The 17,358-nt window shown below is 67.8% G+C and overlaps 1 protein-coding gene and 1 long non-coding RNA gene across 16 annotated transcripts in view; both read right to left on the bottom strand.

Moving 5' to 3' along the window:
- The window catches only part of TCF3 (transcription factor 3), a 30,337-nt gene extending 27,292 nt beyond the window's left edge, over positions 1-3,045 (bottom strand). For 12 of the 15 annotated variants that reach the window (XM_072788028.1, XM_072788029.1, XM_072788021.1 and 9 more), the window contains exons 1-2: positions 2,913-3,045; positions 1,283-1,396 (exon numbers count right to left, since the gene is read on the bottom strand). In XM_072788028.1, the coding sequence (XP_072644129.1) occupies positions 1,283-1,354 (72 nt within the window). In that variant the 5' untranslated portion in view covers positions 1,355-1,396; positions 2,913-3,045. The remainder of the gene's footprint in view (positions 1-1,282; positions 1,397-2,912) is intronic. The other 3 variants (XM_072788019.1, XM_072788035.1, XM_072788034.1) reach the window with 1 other exon arrangement.
- Positions 3,046-3,679: 634 nt separating this feature from the next.
- On the bottom strand, positions 3,680-6,497 carry LOC140611171 (uncharacterized). Its single transcript, XR_012012504.1, has 2 exons — positions 5,928-6,497; positions 3,680-4,044 (listed from the first exon to the last, which is right to left on the bottom strand). It is a non-coding gene; the product is annotated as an uncharacterized lncRNA (long non-coding RNA).
- Between the last annotated feature and the right edge of the window lie 10,861 nt (positions 6,498-17,358).

Below are 17,358 nucleotides of genomic sequence, written 5' to 3'. Positions count from 1 at the left end.
TACGGGGGGGGGCGGGGGGGCTGCCTCTGGCACCAGCCAGGCCTCCCCCTGTAACGAGGGGGTGAAGGGAATCCAACTCCAGGTTCACTCTGCGGGCACACGGGGAGCACCTTACCCCTCGGCCTCCGTTTCTGCGGCTGGGAAACGGGCGGCGGGTCAACAGCGGGGACGGACGAGCCGGTGGGACCCACCAGACAGAGGGGGGCGGGGGCGCCCAGGCCCTGGACAGGAGAGGCTAAGGGGCCCGGCCTGAACCCGCGCCCACCCCCGCCCCCGCCCCAGCCTGTTCCGGCTCAGTAGTCTGTGACCTGTCAGTTTAACAAAAAAACAACCGAGCTGTGCTCCGGGTTACTCAGCCGGGGAGGCAAAAATAAAACGGGGCTTAAAAATACCAGCGCGGCCCTTCCGGACCGAGCCCCTGTCCCGAGGGCTGTGTTTCCACAGGACGGCAGTGCCGTTTCGCTTTGGGGACTTTTGTTTTCGACAGGCCTCAGTGGCCCGGGCCTCGACCTGGTGGAGGCTGAGGTTCACACCGAGAGTGCCCTCCCCCAACCGGCTTCACACCGACACTGCGGCTTCCCGGCGAAGGGAACCGCCCGGACACGGGGAGCACAGTTTGAGGACACACAGACCACGCCGACACTGGGGACAGATGGCCCACCGCACAGACAGACAAACGTGGCCCCTGGTCCTTCAGGATGAGCCCCCCGTTCCCAGCACCGGAGGGAGCCCCGTGGGGCCGTGATGCCCCTGGCAGCGTCCTAGGAGCTCCATCCAGCCAGGCGGGGGCCGGGCCTCTCGGGGCCCCGAGGAGGACAGTAGTGACAGCGGCAGCCCGCGCCAGCTCGGAGTGTGCGCTGCCCAGGGACCTCCACCCTCCCAAGGCCTCCTGCCGCCTCCCGCCCGCTCCTGACCATCCCCACGGCAGCCACCACGTGGCTGAATGACTGAAGTGCTAGCCGCCACCGCCGCCTGTGTTCCGGCTCACCCTCGGGCCCCCCGCTGCTCATCTTCGCGCTGGGTGCCTCTTTCCCTTTTCTTTCTTTTGCACGCACGCTAGACGACTAACCCCGCTCGCACCCACCCTCCAGGTCAGGAGACCGAGGCCACCGCAGGCCCGCAGCCCATGCCCCCCACCGCCCCCCAAGGCCCCTTCCAGCCCAAGTCTGAGGCCTGGCTCCCAGCTGGGGGGGCCCTTGTGGCAGGCGTCCTGTCCCAGGGACCTGGGGCGCAGGCCCACCCCACGGCAGGGTGGGAGCCCGGGAAGGTGAGCCCAGCTTACCATGCTGAAGTCCAGCAGGTCGCTGAGCTCCTTGTCTGTGCCCACGGGCGCCATCCTCTGCGGCTGGTTCATCCTCCAGGGGCCAAGGTGGGCACCTCAGGCCTGCAAACGGCCCTGCAGACGGGACGGACACGCGGGGAGGAAGGAGGAGAAGAAGAGCTGAGTGGCTGGCAGAGGTGGACAGATGGGGAGTAAAAAGCCGGGCTCCTAACGGCCCTGAGGGCGCAGGTCTTCCCAGAATGAGCCCCTCGGTGACCCCGGCAGTGGGGGCAGGGCAGCCAGGACTCCCTGCTTCGGGCCCCCGGAGACCTCTCCCCAGAGCCCTCAGGGAGGCCGAACAATGCGGGGGGAGGGGGAGGAGTCCGCAAATATCCCTTCCCTAAACTCCCTCCAAGACCACCAGGGAATCAGATTGCAAATTTTAAACGGGATGCGGGGTGGGAGTGGTCCCTGCCCATCCGCCAGGACCCGCCCCCGCCCCCGCCCCCGCCCCCTCCCAATCCCCCCTCCCGGGCTTGGCCCCGCTGGGGAAGGGGGAGGGCGGCCCAGGCCCCATCCCCAGGGAAATTCTGTGACCCCCGCCCCCCAGCAGCTGTCACAGCGTGGTGAAAACCAGGTCACCCCCAAATTGAAAGCTAAAAAACAATCTTCTCAACGGGGGGGGGGGTGGGGGGGAGAGGGAGGGAGGGTGCCCTGGGTAGGGACTCGCAGGCGAAGCTCCCTCCACTCTTAACGTCCCCCCAACGAAAAAGAAACACAGGAAAAAAAAAAAAAAAACTCATAAGAAAAAAAAAAAAAACAACCTTAGTTTGTTTTATTGTCACGATGTATCCGGGAATTATTTTTCAGCAACTTTGAAAACATCCCTACCCTCCCGCTGGGGGGGGGGGGGGGGGTCCCCGAAGCGGGGTTTCCCCCGCAGCGCCCCAGGGGCCGCCGGTGCCGCGCGGGGGAGGGGGGTCACCTGCGGGGCCCCGAGCCTCCCCCGCCAGGAGCGCGGCGCCCCCGGAGGCTGCGGGGTCGGGCCCGGGGGGACCCCGCTTTGTTCGCCCGCCCGGGCCGGGGTGCGAGCGGCCCCCCCGCGGCTCCCCGCCCCCGGAGGCCGTGCGGAACTCACTTGGTGGAGGGGCACGAAACCGCACTTTTCCGTGGGGCGGCCGAAGGCGGCGTGGAGGCCGCCGCGGGGCGGGGGTGTCGCGGGGCCCGGGCCCGAGCCCACGGCGCCCCGCCCCGCCCCCCCGCGCCCCCCGCCCCGCCGCGGCCGGTGCAGCGGGCGGCCCGGGAGCCTTTGAAGCCCGGCCGCCGCCGCCGCCGCCGCCGCCGCCCCGGGCCGCGCTAACGCGGAGCAGATGTTCGCGCCCCGGCCCCCCCGCCCGGCCTCAACCTGCGCCCGCGGGCCGCGCCGCACCTTCCCCGCCAGACAAAAGGCCGCTCCCCGCCCCCGCCCGGCCCGGCGCCCGCGGGGCCCCCGCCGCCGCCCCCCGCCGCGCCCGCCGCAAACTTTCGCCAAGTGCGGCCCAGGCCGGAAAGTTGGAGAACAATGACGGCGAGCGGGCCCGCGCCCCGACGGCGCCCCAGGGTCCCGGCCGCGGGGTCTGCGCGGGGCCGCGGGCCCGCGGCGGCTGCTCACCTGCTCGGCGCGGCCCGGCCCGCAGCGCGCGGGGGGCGGCGGCATGAACGGCCCCCCCCGGACAAAGGGGCGTCGCGCCGGGCCCCGAGGGTCGCGCGTGGGCGGCGGCGGCGGCGCTGCGGCCGGGCCTCCCCGCGGCCCGCCCCGAGGGGCCCGTGCGCGGCCGCGGCGCTGGCGGAGGCGGCGTGTGCGAGCTCGCGCTGCCCTGCGGCCGCGTCGCTGGGTCGGTCCGGCCCGCTACGCCCGCGGCCGCCGCCGCTGCCTCATCTTCCTGCGGCGGGAGACATGTTCCGCCCCCCGCCCCGCGCGCGGCCCCGCCCCCGCCGGGCCCCGCCCCCGCCCCGCCCCGCGCCCCGCCCGGCGCCGCCGCGGATCCCTCCGCCGCGTCCCGCTCGGCCCCCGCCGCGCCCCGCGGCTCGTCCTCCCGCGCGCCCGAGGGGCCCGGCCCGGGCTGGCGCGGCCTGGGGCCTGGGAGCAGGGGCGCCCGGGCGGGGCGGCGGCGGGGGGCGCGGGGACGGGCCCCGGACTATCTTCCGGCGCGGACGCGCACGCACGGCGGGCACGCACCGCTGACGCAAGAGGGCAAGGATCGTGAGATGGAAAGATAAGGCAGGGCGGCGGTGGCCAATCGGAGGCTGCGAATCGTTGATTGACGCGCCCGCCGGCCATTCGTGGCGCGGCCCCGCCCCCGCCCCGCCCCCTCGGCGCGGCCTGGCGAGGCAAGAGGTGGGACTTTCGTGCGCGTTAGTCCGCGACAGCGGTGGGGGTGGGCTTTCGGGTTTTATTGTCAGGTTTGCGTGGCCGCCCGCGCCGCCGCGCCGGCCGGGTCGTGTCTCAGTTCCTAGGGCCGGTCCCGGTCCTGGCCGTTGAGAGCGGGCATCTGCGCCCGGAGGACGCGGTTTGCACCCGTTTTGCTGGCAGGGCGATGGAAGCCCGCTCGGTTTCAGGGTCAGAGGCCCACACGGGGGCCGCCCTGAGCCTCTGACTTGCTTTCTCCTCCCCGAGTCTCAGTTTGCTCATCTGTAAAGCGGAGTCTGGACCAAGCCTTTAGATTGTGGGAGGCCTGGTCTCCCTTTGGGTCGGAACTTCTTCCCACATCCAGGGGCTCCCCGGCTTTGGAGGATCGCAGACCCTACAGAAGGGGAGGGATAAAATCACAAATGAAAATGTCACAGTCTTGGGGCGCCTGCGTGGCTGGGTTGGTTTAGCACCTGCCTTCAGCTCAGGTCATGACCCCTGGGGTCCCCAGGGCCTCAGGTCATGACCCCCCAGGGCCTCAGGGGCTCAAGTCATTATCCCAGGGTTCTGGGGTCTCAGGTCATGATCCTGGGGTCCTGGGACTCAGGGTCCTGGGATTGAGTCCTGCATGGGGCTCCCTGCAGGGAGTCTGCTCCTCCCTCTGCCCCCTCCCCCTTTTTCTCTGTCTCTCAAATAAATAAATAAAATATTTTTTATTTTTATTTATTTATTTATTTTTTTAAAGAGTTTATTTATTTATTCTTGAGAGACACAGAGAGAGGCAGAGGCATAGGCAGAGGGAGAAGCAGGCTCCATACAGGGAGCCCGATGTGGGATTCAATCCTGGGGCTCCAGGATCACACCTTGAGCCAAAGGCAGATGCTCAACCACTGAGCTACCCAGGCTACCCTAAAATATTTTTTAAAAAAGAGAAAATATCACGATCTTTCGTGGCTTCCTGTGGAAGCAGAGGAAGCCACACTCACTTCCAGGCCTGGGAAGAGGCCACCGTCCTCTTGACCCACTAGGCTCGGCTGTTTTGGAACCTGCCAGGCCCATGCTCACCTCCAGGCCGTTGTCCTTGCTGTGGCCTCTGCCTGGACTGCTTTTCCACTCACACCTGGAAACCGCCAATCACTGTAGTTCAGGGCTGCTCCCAGGCCAGGAAGCAGAGTGGTGGTCCAGGGTGAGGGGTACGAGGAGCGGCCGGAGGCCTCGGGGGCCACCCAACATAGGCACAAGCCCCTCGTGCTACCCCAAAGTAGGCTGGCCCTCACCCCAACCCGTTCTGGCTCAGAGAATTTCCCTGTGCTGCGCGCCTGGAGAGGGAGGTATGGGTCTTGGGGTCCAGGTGCGGATTCCTCCCGCCTCCCAGCCTCACTGTGACCTCATGCAAAGTCTTGACTGGCCCTGGGCCTGTTTCCCATCAGGACGTGGAAGGTACCGTGATGGGCACGGAGCCGGTGCCCTCAGCTTGTGTCTCCCCACTGCTGGGCCTGTGTCTCTGGCGGCACAGAGGTGCCCTGGGTCCCCAGCGGTGCCCTGTGGCCTGACCCTGCCGCTGCGGCCTCCCGCCAGCCTGGGTCCAGGCCTCGCAGGCCCCCAGCCTCGCTCGGGCTGTAGTTTGCCCAGTCCCCGCTTCCCCGAGAGTGCTCGGGGTCTGAACCATGGCGTTGGGGTCACCGTTCCTGGAGTGGCCCTCAACGCACTCCCTGCAGCGGGGGACCATGCAGCTACTATGTGCCTCACTCCTGGGCATTGGGCCATGCAGTGCCTGTGCCCTACCCCAAGTCCGCCCTCCGAGGCAGGATGGGCCATCAGAGGCCCCCTTGGCATCCCTACGTGTGGCCATCAGGTCACCATACCTGAGCCATGAGACCCATTGTACAGATGAAGAAACTGAGGCTTCCAAAGGCCCTCCCCAGGGCCCAGGGCGCCCTGGGGCTCACACCTGCCGGGAGGCCCTCCCGGCCCCCGCAGGCCACCGCTGTCCTCCCTGGGGAGGCCCAGCCTGGGCTGAGTCACTGGGTGGAGTAGCCCGTGGGGGCCCCCGCACACTTACACCTCTGCCCAGCCCGGAGGCCTGGGTGAGCCCCACAAGGCCCTGGCATGGGGACAGGCAGCCAGTGGCTGGTGCCAGGGGCCCCTCGAGGCCCGCCCACCCCACCCGCCCGCGGCCTTTGTTCTGTGGGTGCCCGCCCGCCCGCTTGGCCCCGTGCAGACGGGAGCCGGGGCCCTGCCTCCCCCACCTGCTTCCTCCTTCCACACAAGCCACACCTACTGTGCGCTGGGTACCCGGCCCGGGGACCCCACACACCGAGGGAGGTAACCCCGTTTCTGTGGGGCAAACACATGCCAAGGACGCTCGCTCGCCAGGCAGTGGGGGCACAAGGCACAGGACATAGGCCCCGGGTGGAAGCTTCCGGAAGAGTCACCCTGGGTGTGCAGGCCGGGGGCGTCCGTGGACAAGGAGCGCGATGGAGTTTGGGACTCTGGGGCCCTCCTCCCGACATCTGTTTTCCTTTGTCTCCGAAGTGGGAAGGTTGTCTTGGGTGTGAGTGCAGCCCCCGCCTGCTGCCCCCCCACGCTCAGGGCGCTCCCCTGCCTTTCAGAAGCCCTGGCAGGAGGGAGGGGCCCTTATCACCGGCACCAACGGTTCATGGTCTCCAGACGACTGCCTCTGGGGCCCGGGGCTCCTGGGTCCCTTCACACCCCCACGGGGGCGCGGGGGGCTCGGCTGGGCGGCTGGGTCAGGGCTCATTCGTCCCTGCTTCGGGGAGGGCCCGGTGTTTGGCCCTGGGGCTGCCGGGTGTCCCAGGGCTGCAGGCCGCCTGGGAGCAGAGCAGGTCAGGAGCTGGGGCCACTGGCCCCTCCCTAGGCCTAGCAGTGGGAAGTAGCAGGAAGGGGGGAGGGGAACAGAGGCCATCTGACCCCTGGCCCCCCGCCCCCCACCCCGTCCTTGGGAGCCAGGGGCCAGCACCTCAGCCTCCCACCCCCCACTGCTGGGCACCAGGCCGAGATCCAGAGGGCTCTGAGTGGGCCCCACAGGACCCTGAGCTCGGTGGGGTGGGTCTGGGGGGCAGTGACACTCGCGGGTGACCAGGGGACAGACGAGAAGTGTGGTGACTGGGAGGTGGAGCTCAGGGAAATGGAAGGTGAAGGAGCCAAGGCCAGAGGGTGGGGCGGGGCCTGGAAGGAGAGGGCACTAGGGAGCCACAGCGGGACTGGAGCCCGAGAGGGAGGGGCCCCTACGGCTGCCCAGTGGGCGAGGGCTCCTGGCAGGAAGAGTGGAGGTAGACGGACGTTGTGGGGGGACAGGGCTGGCCCCTGGGGTGCGGAGAGGGGGGATGGGGGACGGGGGATCGGTCTGAGGGTGGCCGGAGGCTTTCCAAGGGACAGGGTGAGTGCTGGGTGTGGGGCCGGGGCCTGGGCACGTTCATGCTGTGTCCTTGTCCAGGCAGGGACATCACAGAGCTGGTGGCAGGAATGAACGGGGCACAGGGGGCTCCTGGCCGCCCCATATGAGGCCCCGCGGGACGGAGCCAGCGCCCAGTAGGGTGGGGGCAACAGGGGCAGCAGCGAGAGAGATGAGAAGGTGAATGAGCCCTGACCTGGGGCGAGCCCCAACCCGGGGCTCCAGCGGTGGAGCCCACCCACCCACCACCCTGGACCCCCGACGTGCCCTGTGCCGGTCACCCCAGGACCAGTGCCACCTGCCAGGGCTGGCCCTCCCCCTCCTGGCCTGGTGCCCGTGGTGCTGACTCAGGGGCCCCCGGGGCCTGTCCCACCGCATTCCGGGGTGGCCTGTGCAAACACGGGGTGCCTCCCCACGGGCATTGTCCGTCCCGGTTCCCGGGAAGGGGTGTGCCCAGGGCATGGGGAGCCGCCGACCGCCACCCGCCCACGCGCCCACCCACGGGGCAGCCTCGCTGACCTCGGCCTGTGGCGGCCCGGGGGCCCTTGTCAGCCCTGCGCCCCGGCCACTTCTCCTCGCCTTCCTCTGTGTCCCCGAGGCAGTGCCCGTCACCCCACTGCCCAGACGGGGAGACTGAGTCCTGGCCATGCCCCGCCGGGAGGCCGGCGAGGCTGCACACCTGGCACACTGCCCTCCAGCGCTGTCACCCGCGCCCGGGGGCCCCTTCCAGAAACTCAGGCAGGGCGCGCCCCTCCGCCGGCCAGGAGCCGGGGGGCGACGTGCTCTCACGGGTGGCACAGCGGCGCTGACCCGGCAAGGCCCGGGCTGGCGGGGGCGCCCCGGCCCTGTGCTCGCTGTGCCCGGCGGCTCTTGGTCCTCCTTCAGCTCTCAGCTCTCAGCGCGGGGGCCGGGGCCGCCCCCTCCAGGAAGCCTCCCTGGCCCCCAGTGGAGCCAGACCCCCACCCAGCTCACAGTCCCTCTCACCTTCTGCAGTTTCTGGTTACCCCCCTTCGCCAGGCCAGCCCCCCCAAGGGCAGGGAGCAAGGTTTCCGCCCTCCACGCGGTGTGACGCACAGTGGGTGCTCATCGGCCCGGGGGTGGGGTGAGGGCAGAGGCAGTGCGCTGCTCCTGGTTCTCTTTTTATTTTATTTTTAAAGATTTTATTTATTTATTTCTGAGAGACCCAGAGAGAGCAGGGGAGCCTGATGCGGGACTCGATCCCAGGACCCCGGGGTCACGCCCTGAGCCCCAGGTAGACGCTCACCCGCCAAGCCCCCCCGGGCGCCCCGAGGGCTCCTTGTTCTGAAGGCTACGTCTGGGGCCCAAGAGACGGTGTCCAGAGGGAGGATCGCACAGAAGCCATGGGCCCAGCTCCGCCAACAGGCCTGGGTTCAAGTCCCGGTCCCGCCCTCATAGTGACTGTATGACTCGGGCAGAGGCTGCCCCTGCGTGGGCCTCAGTTTCCCCTTCTGAAAGTCAGGGCTGGGGGCAGTCATCTTCCAGGTCAGCTGGCACCTCACCTTCCCTGCGGTCGCTGTGCTGGGTCCCACTTGGTTCCTGGGAGGTGGTGGCCATGGTGGCGCCCATTCTGCAGGTGCTCACCCAGGAGGCCCAGGGAGGAGGCAGGCCCCGCTTCTTTCCCTCCGAGGGGTGAGGCCCGTTGCTTCCTGGGCGCCCAGGCCTGGCCCCAACTTGCCCTCCAAGGGCCTGGCAGGAGCGCATGAGACGGGGCCCAGGGTGCGAGGTGCTCGGGCTCCTCTGAGCTCCCTGTCCTCCTAGGCTGGGAGGCCTCGTCCAGCCTTTCCACCTCCTTGCCCTCTCCAGGAGCAGAAGAGGCACAAAGCCAAGACGTACAAGAAGAAGAATCATCCTCATGCTTGACTATGTAACGACTAAACACTTTGGAATTGAACAGATACACAGAGGAGGTTAGAGGAGGTGGGAGGATGGGGCAGCAAAGAATGGCAACATTGTGACAGAAGGATTTATATCCTTCACATACAAAGAGTTCCTACAAATCAATAAAAAAAAATAGGGACACCTGGGTGGCTCAGCAGTTGAGCGTCTGCCTTTAGCCCAGGGCATGGCCCCAGGCTCCTCGGATCCAGTCCCATGTTGGGCTCCCTGCAGGGAGCCTGCTTCTCCCTCTGCCTGTGTCTCTGCCTCTCTCCGGGTCTCTCATGAATACATTTCTAAAAATCTTTAATTTCTTTTTTTTTTTTAATTTTTATTTATTTATGATAGTCACAGAGAGAGAGAGAGACGCAGAGACACAGGCAGAGGGAGAAGCAGGCTCCATGCACCGGGAGCCCGATGTGGGATTCGATCCCGGGTCTCCAGGATCGCGCCCTGGGCCAAAGGCAGGCGCCAAACCGCTGCGCCACCCAGGGATCCCCACATTTCTAAAAATCTTTAAAAACAAAAACAAAACCAGGAAACCCACACCAAGAAATGAACATTAGTTCTTCACATAAGAACTACGAACGAAGGGCAGTTAAAGGGACAGAGAAAAAGACCCTTGATGTTGCTCGAGGTGAAAGAAATGCAAACGAGTATGCAAATAAGAAAACGCAGACCGACCTCCTGGTTGGCAGGACAGTAGAGACGGGTCATATCCTGCGGTGTCGTGGGGTCCACCGGAGGGTGTGTGTCCCAGCAAAGGAAGTCGGCCACACCCCCTTGAAGGCCCCCGTCCAGTCCCAATCCTAACGCCTATACACCTAATAAAAAACGGTGGCACAAACAGGGACGTCCCTCAGAAGGCGGGCTGCGGCAGCGGGCGCTCGGACGTGACCCGTGTCCAGCAGAAGGGGACGGACGCGGGAGGCGATGACAACACCGGCGTGCGAGGATTGCCGCCCTCGGGGTTCGCCTGCGTATTGAGCCAGAAAAGACATCTCGGGGGACCGTTCAGACCAAAGGCCGGGTTGAAGGCCGGGCTGAGACCCAAGGCACCGTTCTGGGGGGAGAGAATTTGTAAAGGAAAAAAAGCAGGTATCGAAAAAGCACAGGAGGAAACGTCCCCGGGGTTCAGTGGTTACTCTGGGTGGGGGGGGACTTTCAGTTCTTACTTTATATTTATATTTAAGAAGTGGAATTAGCTGAGAAGCTGGACTTTCTTTTCTTTTTTTTTTTTTTGGACTTTATTTTCTGTGTGTGCGCGCGCGTGCGTGTGCGTGTGTGTGTGTGTGTGCACGAACTTTTTAAGTTAAAAGAAAATTGACTTTTCCACCCTACGGCTAGAGCTCTGCAGCCCCGCAGAGCCACGGGGTGGGGGCACCCTCCCACTGGGGGTACGCCCCAGCCCCCTCGGTGACAGTGCTCCCCGGGCATGCCCTGGAGGGGACATGGGGCTGGGGGGAACCCTAGTGCTCCAGGGGGATCCCCCAGGGCAATCCAGTCTAAGTGCCACCACCTAGGCCGGTGAGGTCATTTCCCCCTGGGTAACGGGGATGGGAGCCCAAGCCACCCAGCCAAGTAGAGGCCGAGCCTCCTGGCCTCCGGGCAGGTGCCGGGGACTGCGGAGGGACGGCCCCTTCCCTGAAAGCAGGGGCAGCCCCAGGCCCTGCCCCGGAGGAACCGGCTCCTGTGAGGTCAGGGACCCTCTCCTGGGAAGGCCGCGAGCCTCGTTTTCCAATTTGTATGGAGGCCTCAGAAGTATCAAGCCCCCGCGTCCATGCCTTGTGCCCCCCCCTTCTGGGGCCTGGCTGTCCCCCGCCCCTGTGCCCCTGTCCCCACATCCGGGGGAGGGGCCGGTCCAGGCGGCCCTGACCTCTCTGCTGTGTCTCATTCTGACGAAGGCCGCCACACGTGCGGTCACCCAGCGGCCCCGAATTCCCTCTCTGCCTGGGGTTGGGCTGCCGTGGGGGTGCCGGGCCCCGGGAGGAGGCCCCTGAGGGCCAGAGAGGAATCCAGGGAGGAGCAAACCCCGGGGCCTCTGCAGGGGGGGGGCTCTGCCTCTTAGGCCAGGCTATTACCTTCCCCGCACCTGTCGGCCTGCACAGGCTCCCCACCACCCCACAGCCCACCGCCCCCGCCAGGCCCGGCCTCGGCTGCACCCCCCTCGCGCCCGCCCCGCGCCCAGCCTGGGCCTGGCTGCAGCAGGCGCTCAGTGGACGCTGGTCCCCACTTCGCAGGTGGAGATGTTGAGGCTCAGAGGGCCGGCCTGAGGTCAGGTAGGCAGGGGACCCAGGCAGAAGCGCTGCTTTGGCCCAGGGGCTGCGGGGTCGGGGACAGCTGGTGGGGCCCGGGCTGAGGGCTGGCTGTGTGGCAGCGGCAGCTGGGGCTCCTCTGGGGCCCAACCCCCACCCTGCGTGCAGAGGGGGAGGCAGCAGCTGGCGGCGGGGCCAGCTCTGTCCTGGGCGGGAGGGGCCCTGCGCTGGGGCGGCCTCTCCCTGCGACTCTCACCCTGTCTTTGTCTCTGTGCGTCTCTGTCTCTCTGTCTCCTCTTTCCTGCACCCTCCCCCCCACTGTCAGGGCTGAAGGCTGAGCCCCCTTCATGGCGTTGGAATGAGGCCTTCACCTCCACCTGCCCGTTATTGTCTCTATTCCTCCCCCCGTGGGAGACACCTCCCCTGGGCTCGTGGCCCGGAGCAAGTCTGTCGTGAGCCTCAGTTTCCCATCTGGGGAGTGTTTGTAGAGTGTTCCCATCTGGGACCGGACACGCTGGGCACCGGCGCTCTGTGGGACCACAGGCTGCAGGTCCTTGTCCCTCCGGCTCGCGGCCAGCCTGGGGAGCAAACAGTGACCAACGAGCCGCTTCATGGGCATCTGAAGCTGTCCTGGGGGGGCCAGAGCCAAGGGGCCTGCAGGGTCTCGGGGCGGGGGTGGGGGGTGGGGGGGATGGAGGCTGGGAGTGATCCCGGTTGGCTCCGGGCCAGTGCAAAGGCCCTGAGGCCCAGGGCCACCCTCAGCCAAGCCGCTGGGTGTCTGAGCTGACGGGGCCGACCCTGAGCCCCTGCTCTCCCATTAAGGGCCCCCTGGGCCGGCCTCGGGGGGTGGGGGGTGGGGTGGGGGGGGTGGGGGGGGAAGGTGGTCAGGAGGGGCTGTGCTTGCAGCCCAAGCAAAGAGAGCACCGGTGGGGGGAGGGGGAGTCGGGCCAGCCCCCCAGGAGCGCTGCGGCCCAGCTCCCAGCTCCAGGCTCCCCCAACCCTGCCAGCTTGGCACCCACCGAACCTCCCTGACAATAGAATCCATCACAGCAGAAATATCCTGGGGCCTGCTGCTTAATCACCCCTTGATTTGCATTTTTGCATATTAATGACAGCAGACCTGCTAATTTTGCCGCATTCTTTTAAAGGTGCAGAGACTCTGGAACTGTGCAGGGGGGCGAGGACGGGCCTTCCTCCGCAGGCCTGGGGTCACCTCTGCCCTGGCGTCACAGGGACCCCACCCTCTAGAGTCCCAGGGTCTTCCACCCTCAAAATGGGAGGCACCAACCACGGCATCAGCCAGGGGAACAGGATTCTGGAATGTTCTGCAGGTGGCTCCAACCTCAGCACCCCCGACCAGGAGAAAGTGTGGGATCGGGATGTGTCTTAAGCGTCTGCACCCTGTCGCTGACCAGGAGCCCCGGGGAGGGGGTGCTGCACCCCACTCTGGCCCCCGGGGCTCTCAGGCCTTTCAGCTCCCCCCACCTCCCGGCCTTCCCTGTGCTCTTGCTCTCCGCGGAGGCCCTCGCGCGCCCTGCACCACGCACGTGTCCAGGCCAGCCACCTCCACGTCCCCATCGCGGAGCTGGGACTCGGGCGGGACAGGCCGCGCCCCGGGTCACACGGGCGTGCTCGGGCTCGTGCTGCCCCCTAGTGGCGCCCTTGGGTGGGGCCGCGGGTCTTCTTGGGGCCCCCGCCCGCGGAGCCCACCCTGCCCCGGGGCACCCCTGGGTCGGGGATACCGCACGGGCTGGACTCCCCGGACCCGGGCGCGCGGGCCCCCACGGGCGGGACGAGGGTGGGGGGGACGAAAATGGGGTCCGGCCCGGCGGCCCCGGCTGACCCCGTACCCCTCGGGCGGTCCCCGCAGAGCCCGCCCGACGCGCACCGGGGCCCGCGCCCACCAGGGGGCGCCCGCGCTCCGCGGGACGGGGCGAGACCTCCGTGTGCCTCCGCGGGCTCGGACACGTGCGCACGCGCGTCCACGCGTGCCCTGGGGGCCCGGGCGCGCGCGCATCTGCGTGTCCGCTCGCGTGAGGCCTGCGTGGGTCCGCCCGCCGCGCTCGGGCGTAGTCGCGCGTGGGTCCGCATGTTCTGGCGGTTTACGCGCGTCCACGCAGGTCCGCGTCCCCTCGGTGGGCGCCGGCCCGCCTGATCCTCCCCGCCGGCGCCTCGGTCCTTCGTGGGCTGATGCCGTCCTCCCGGGGGGCCGCGCTTGCCCCAGGCACCCTGACGGCTGCACCCCTGGGCACCCAGGAAACAGGCTGGGCTGGCTGCGTGACCAGCCCCCAGGCCCCGGGGCCCCGTCATGGGAAATCCCCGTGGGCTCCAACAACCCCGGGGCAGTTTCCACCATTACTGAGGCTGCTGAGCACGAGGGGACCCTCCCCAATGCTCCATCACCCACTTTGTCTCTGCTCATGCGGCAGACAGGGGCCGCCTCCCCGCTACCACTCCCTGTCCACCCCCGCGAACTCCTATTCATCCTGCAGGGCCCTGTGCTCTTGGCCCCTCTTCTAGGACAGGTGCCTGGTGCCCTGGGTGTGAGGGGAGGAGGGACCACCATGAAGGGCAGGCAGGGTGCTGGCTTCCCCCACTCAAGGACCTGCTGGGGGCCTCGGGTGGGGTCACAGCATGGGGGCTTCCAGCCCGGCTCCTGGAAGGTGGGCGTCCAAGGGTGGGTGAGTGTTCATGTGGCTCAGGAGGCTCTGCTGCGAGTACCGCGCCCCTTACCCGGGCCCCTCCCTCTGTGTCTCCCTCCTTCATGCTCTCCCGCCCCTTCCTTCCTCTCTCCCTGTCCCTCTGTCACCCCCTGGCCCTGGCCACCCCTCCAGCCCCCATGGACCATCTCCTTGGCAACGGCGGCCACAGGGTCAGCCGCTCGATCAATCTCCTCTCACCCCGGCGGCCCCAACCCTGGACCCGGAAGGTGACAAGGAAGTGGGGTCAGGCTTGGGTGTCCGGGTGGGGGGATGCCGCGGGGTTAGGACCGGGGTCACTCAGGCAGCCGAGTGGGGGTGGCGAGACTTGGAGAGGGCGAGGGGGTCCCTGGGGGCAGGGTCAGCAGGGTCAGAGGTCAAGTGAGCCTTGGCTGCACTGATGGTATGTCCCCCAGCCTCTGTGTCCCCAAGCCGCGGCCTCTCCGACGTGCAGAGCCTGCGTCCGCGGCGCTCCTCGAGCCCCGGGTTTGTGTGGGGCGCCCCCGCCCGCGGCCCCACGTACCGCGGCCCCACGTACCGCTCGCAGCAAGGCCCCCTGGCCCGGCGCTGGGCACGGCTGGCGGTGGGAACCGGGCCTAGGCCCCAGCACGCCGGGCCGCAGGGCCTGAGCCGGCTGCCACCACCGTCCTGGAACGTTCTGTCCTGACTGCTTCTAGCCTAGTCCACCGTCACTGCTTCCGGAATATTCCTGCACCGTGGCCTCTGGACGGGCCCAGCAGCGCCGGGCAGCTCACGGCTACTCCCGGCAGGCAGGAAGCCATCGGGGCCTTTCGTTTGTTCCCTTTTAGGCGCAGAGCAGGTGTCTGGGCACCAGGAGGAAGCGCGGGGCTGGGCAGGGCGCAGCGGGGCAGCGGGCAGGGGCAGTGTGGGGCCTCGGGCCCTCCGCGGTCGATCGCCGGGCCCTGCAGGGACATGGATTGCTAAGTGCGTTTGTATAGATCCTGGGACAGGTAGCCTGGGCCTGAGAGGGGGAGGCAGGGCCAAGGGGGCCTCGGGGGACCTGGGGGGCTGAGTGCAGATGCGGGTGGGAGAAGGCTGGTGCTATCTGCTCCCTCCTTGCTCCGAGCCTCAGTTTCCCCACCCGGCGGTGGGGGTGTGTGCAGTGTGGACCAGGTCTGCAGTGGCGGGGGCCTCCCGGGAGTCCCCTTTCCAGAGGAGCCCACTCCCGCTCCGAGAGGTCGGGCTGCCGGCTGGGGCCACACAGCCTGGAGGGGCCAGGCTGCTGGGGGGCCAGTCTTTCCCCAGGGGCCCCCGGTCCCCGGCGGGCTCTGGGGGAGGCGGGGCAGGGCTGCGGGCCCTTTAAGAGCCTCGTTTTGGCGCCGCCTCGGGGTTATCGATCGCAGCCTTGGAAACGCGATTAGATTATCCGGCTGGGAACGGCAGGCGGCGGGGGCTTCTAGTAAACGGCTCCCCGCGGGCAGGGTGGGCCCCGAGCTCGTGGCCACGGGTGCCCCCGGGCCGGGGTGTGCAGCCGCATCTACGCGGTGTGCCCGTGCCGGCGTGACTCGGGACTCACTCCCTCCGAGAATAGAAGCGGGTGTCACGTTATTACTATTACCAGACAGTAACTGCGGCTCCTGCTTGGCCCCTGCGCACCCCTGGGACCCGCTGCGGGAGTCGAGGTCCCCGAGACGGTCGGGGAAACCGAGGCTGGCGGGCCGAGCGTGAGCCCGGCCCTGGGGAACCCCCTGTGAGGTCACCTGCAGGGCGAAGGCAGAGAAGCGGATTTGGGGGAGCAGCGCCGCCAGCAGCCCTACCCCTCTCCGCACCCGCAGAGGCCGCTGGGAGGTGCTTGCCCTGGGCGGGGCACAGGTGCTGAAGGGGCCCCAGAGGCGCTGGCCTGGGAGGGGGGCTGGGGCCGCCCCCTGAGGCCACGACAGCCTCAGCCCCTGAGCACCCCTGCACGCTGGTCCCCAGCCTCTATGGGCTGGCTGCTGTTGAAGCAGCCACGCCCTTCACCCCCTCAGCGCCCCCAGGCAGGAGGTGAGGGCAGTAGGACGGGAGACTCAGGAAGGTGGACGGGGACTCAGGAAGGTGGACCACGGTGTTGGCAGAGCCCAGGGCGACGAAATTCTCAGCCGGATCCCTGTGTGTCCCACCGGCTGTTGGGTTGTCTCTGGGGGAAGAGGCTTGATCAAGGATTTTGGAGGCCCTGAATGTGGGGAAACTGAGGCCCAGAGTCACAGAGGCGCCAGAGGATCTCCCAGGGCTTCAGGGAGGGGCCAGGGGCTACTTCCAGGCAGAAGGTGGAGATGAGCCCCATTTGGCCCTGGAAGGCACAGTGCAACCTTGAGCACCTGGTCAGGGGTCACCTACATGGCTCTGCAGGGGCCTGACCACCCAGGGGGTGGCAGGGAAGAGGGGCCTCAGTAGAGGGGAGTGTGGGAAGCAGGCCCGGCCCTTCCACCGGGATCCCGCACCTGCCAGCCAGATGGGCCCTACATACAGCAGGAGCTTAATAGATGCAGAGCAAAGGGCTCTCAGGCCGTGGGGTGGGGAGGGCAGAGGAGGGGTCCAGCCAGGCCCCTGGACACTGTCCCCCCTGCGGGGCCCTGCTTGCTCTCTTTTCCTTCTTCCCCCCCTCCCCTCCCCTCCCCTCCCCTCCCCTCCCCTCCCCTCCCCTCCCCTCCATCCTTGGCCCCCTCCACCCCACAGCTCTCCCACTTCTCGGGTCCCTCTCAGGAGCCATTAGCAGCTGCCTCTCCAGGTGCCCCGCCCGCCCGCCCGCCAGGAGGAGCTGGGTCAGGACAGGCTGCCACCGGCCTGCTGCAGAGTCTGCATCCAGTCCCTGTCCCTGTGGGGCCCTAAGGGCCAGTGACCAGGTGGGGAAGGGGAAACAATGAGCCAGGCAAGCCTCCTGTCTCCTTTCCCTTCAGCCAAAGCCTCCAGGCCGTTCTCACGAGGCAGAAGCAGGGCCAGCCAGCCGTGGGGGGGTGGGGGCGTAGGGGGGTGGGGGGGTTGGGGGGAGGGCCACAGGCCCTGGGGATGATAGAGATGCCCCAGGTGGGGCACCTGACGCATCCCTACCCCATATATCCCCCCAGGTTTCCTCCAGGCCCCCAGGGACCCCCACCCCCAGAGGGGCCTGCTGCTGGAGGTGAGCAGGGTTTGCTCAGGCCCAGAGGGAACAGTAGGGGCAAAGGCCCTGGGGCAGGAAGCAGTGTGTGTGGGAGGAAGGAGGAGAGGGCGCTGATGCTGGCTGGGCACCAGCCTCGTGGGGTCTCCTGGGCTGCGGGGAGGCCTTGGGTCTTTCTCGGGGGTGTACTGGAGGAGGGAGGAGGGAGGGGGAAGGCGGCAGGCTTTGACCTGCTTTGACCGGGCCCTCTGGGTGCTGGGGGCAGGGAGGAGGCCGCAGTCAGCAGAGCCTGAGCTCAGGCAGGGATGGAGAGATGGGCCGGGTCCCAGAGCCCTGGGCGGGGGGC

Source organism: Canis lupus, chromosome 19 (assembly GCF_048164855.1).
Source record: "Canis lupus baileyi chromosome 19, mCanLup2.hap1, whole genome shotgun sequence".
Classification (NCBI taxonomy): Eukaryota; Metazoa; Chordata; class Mammalia; order Carnivora; family Canidae; genus Canis; species Canis lupus.
This window is presented reverse-complemented; position numbering and strand designations above follow the sequence as displayed.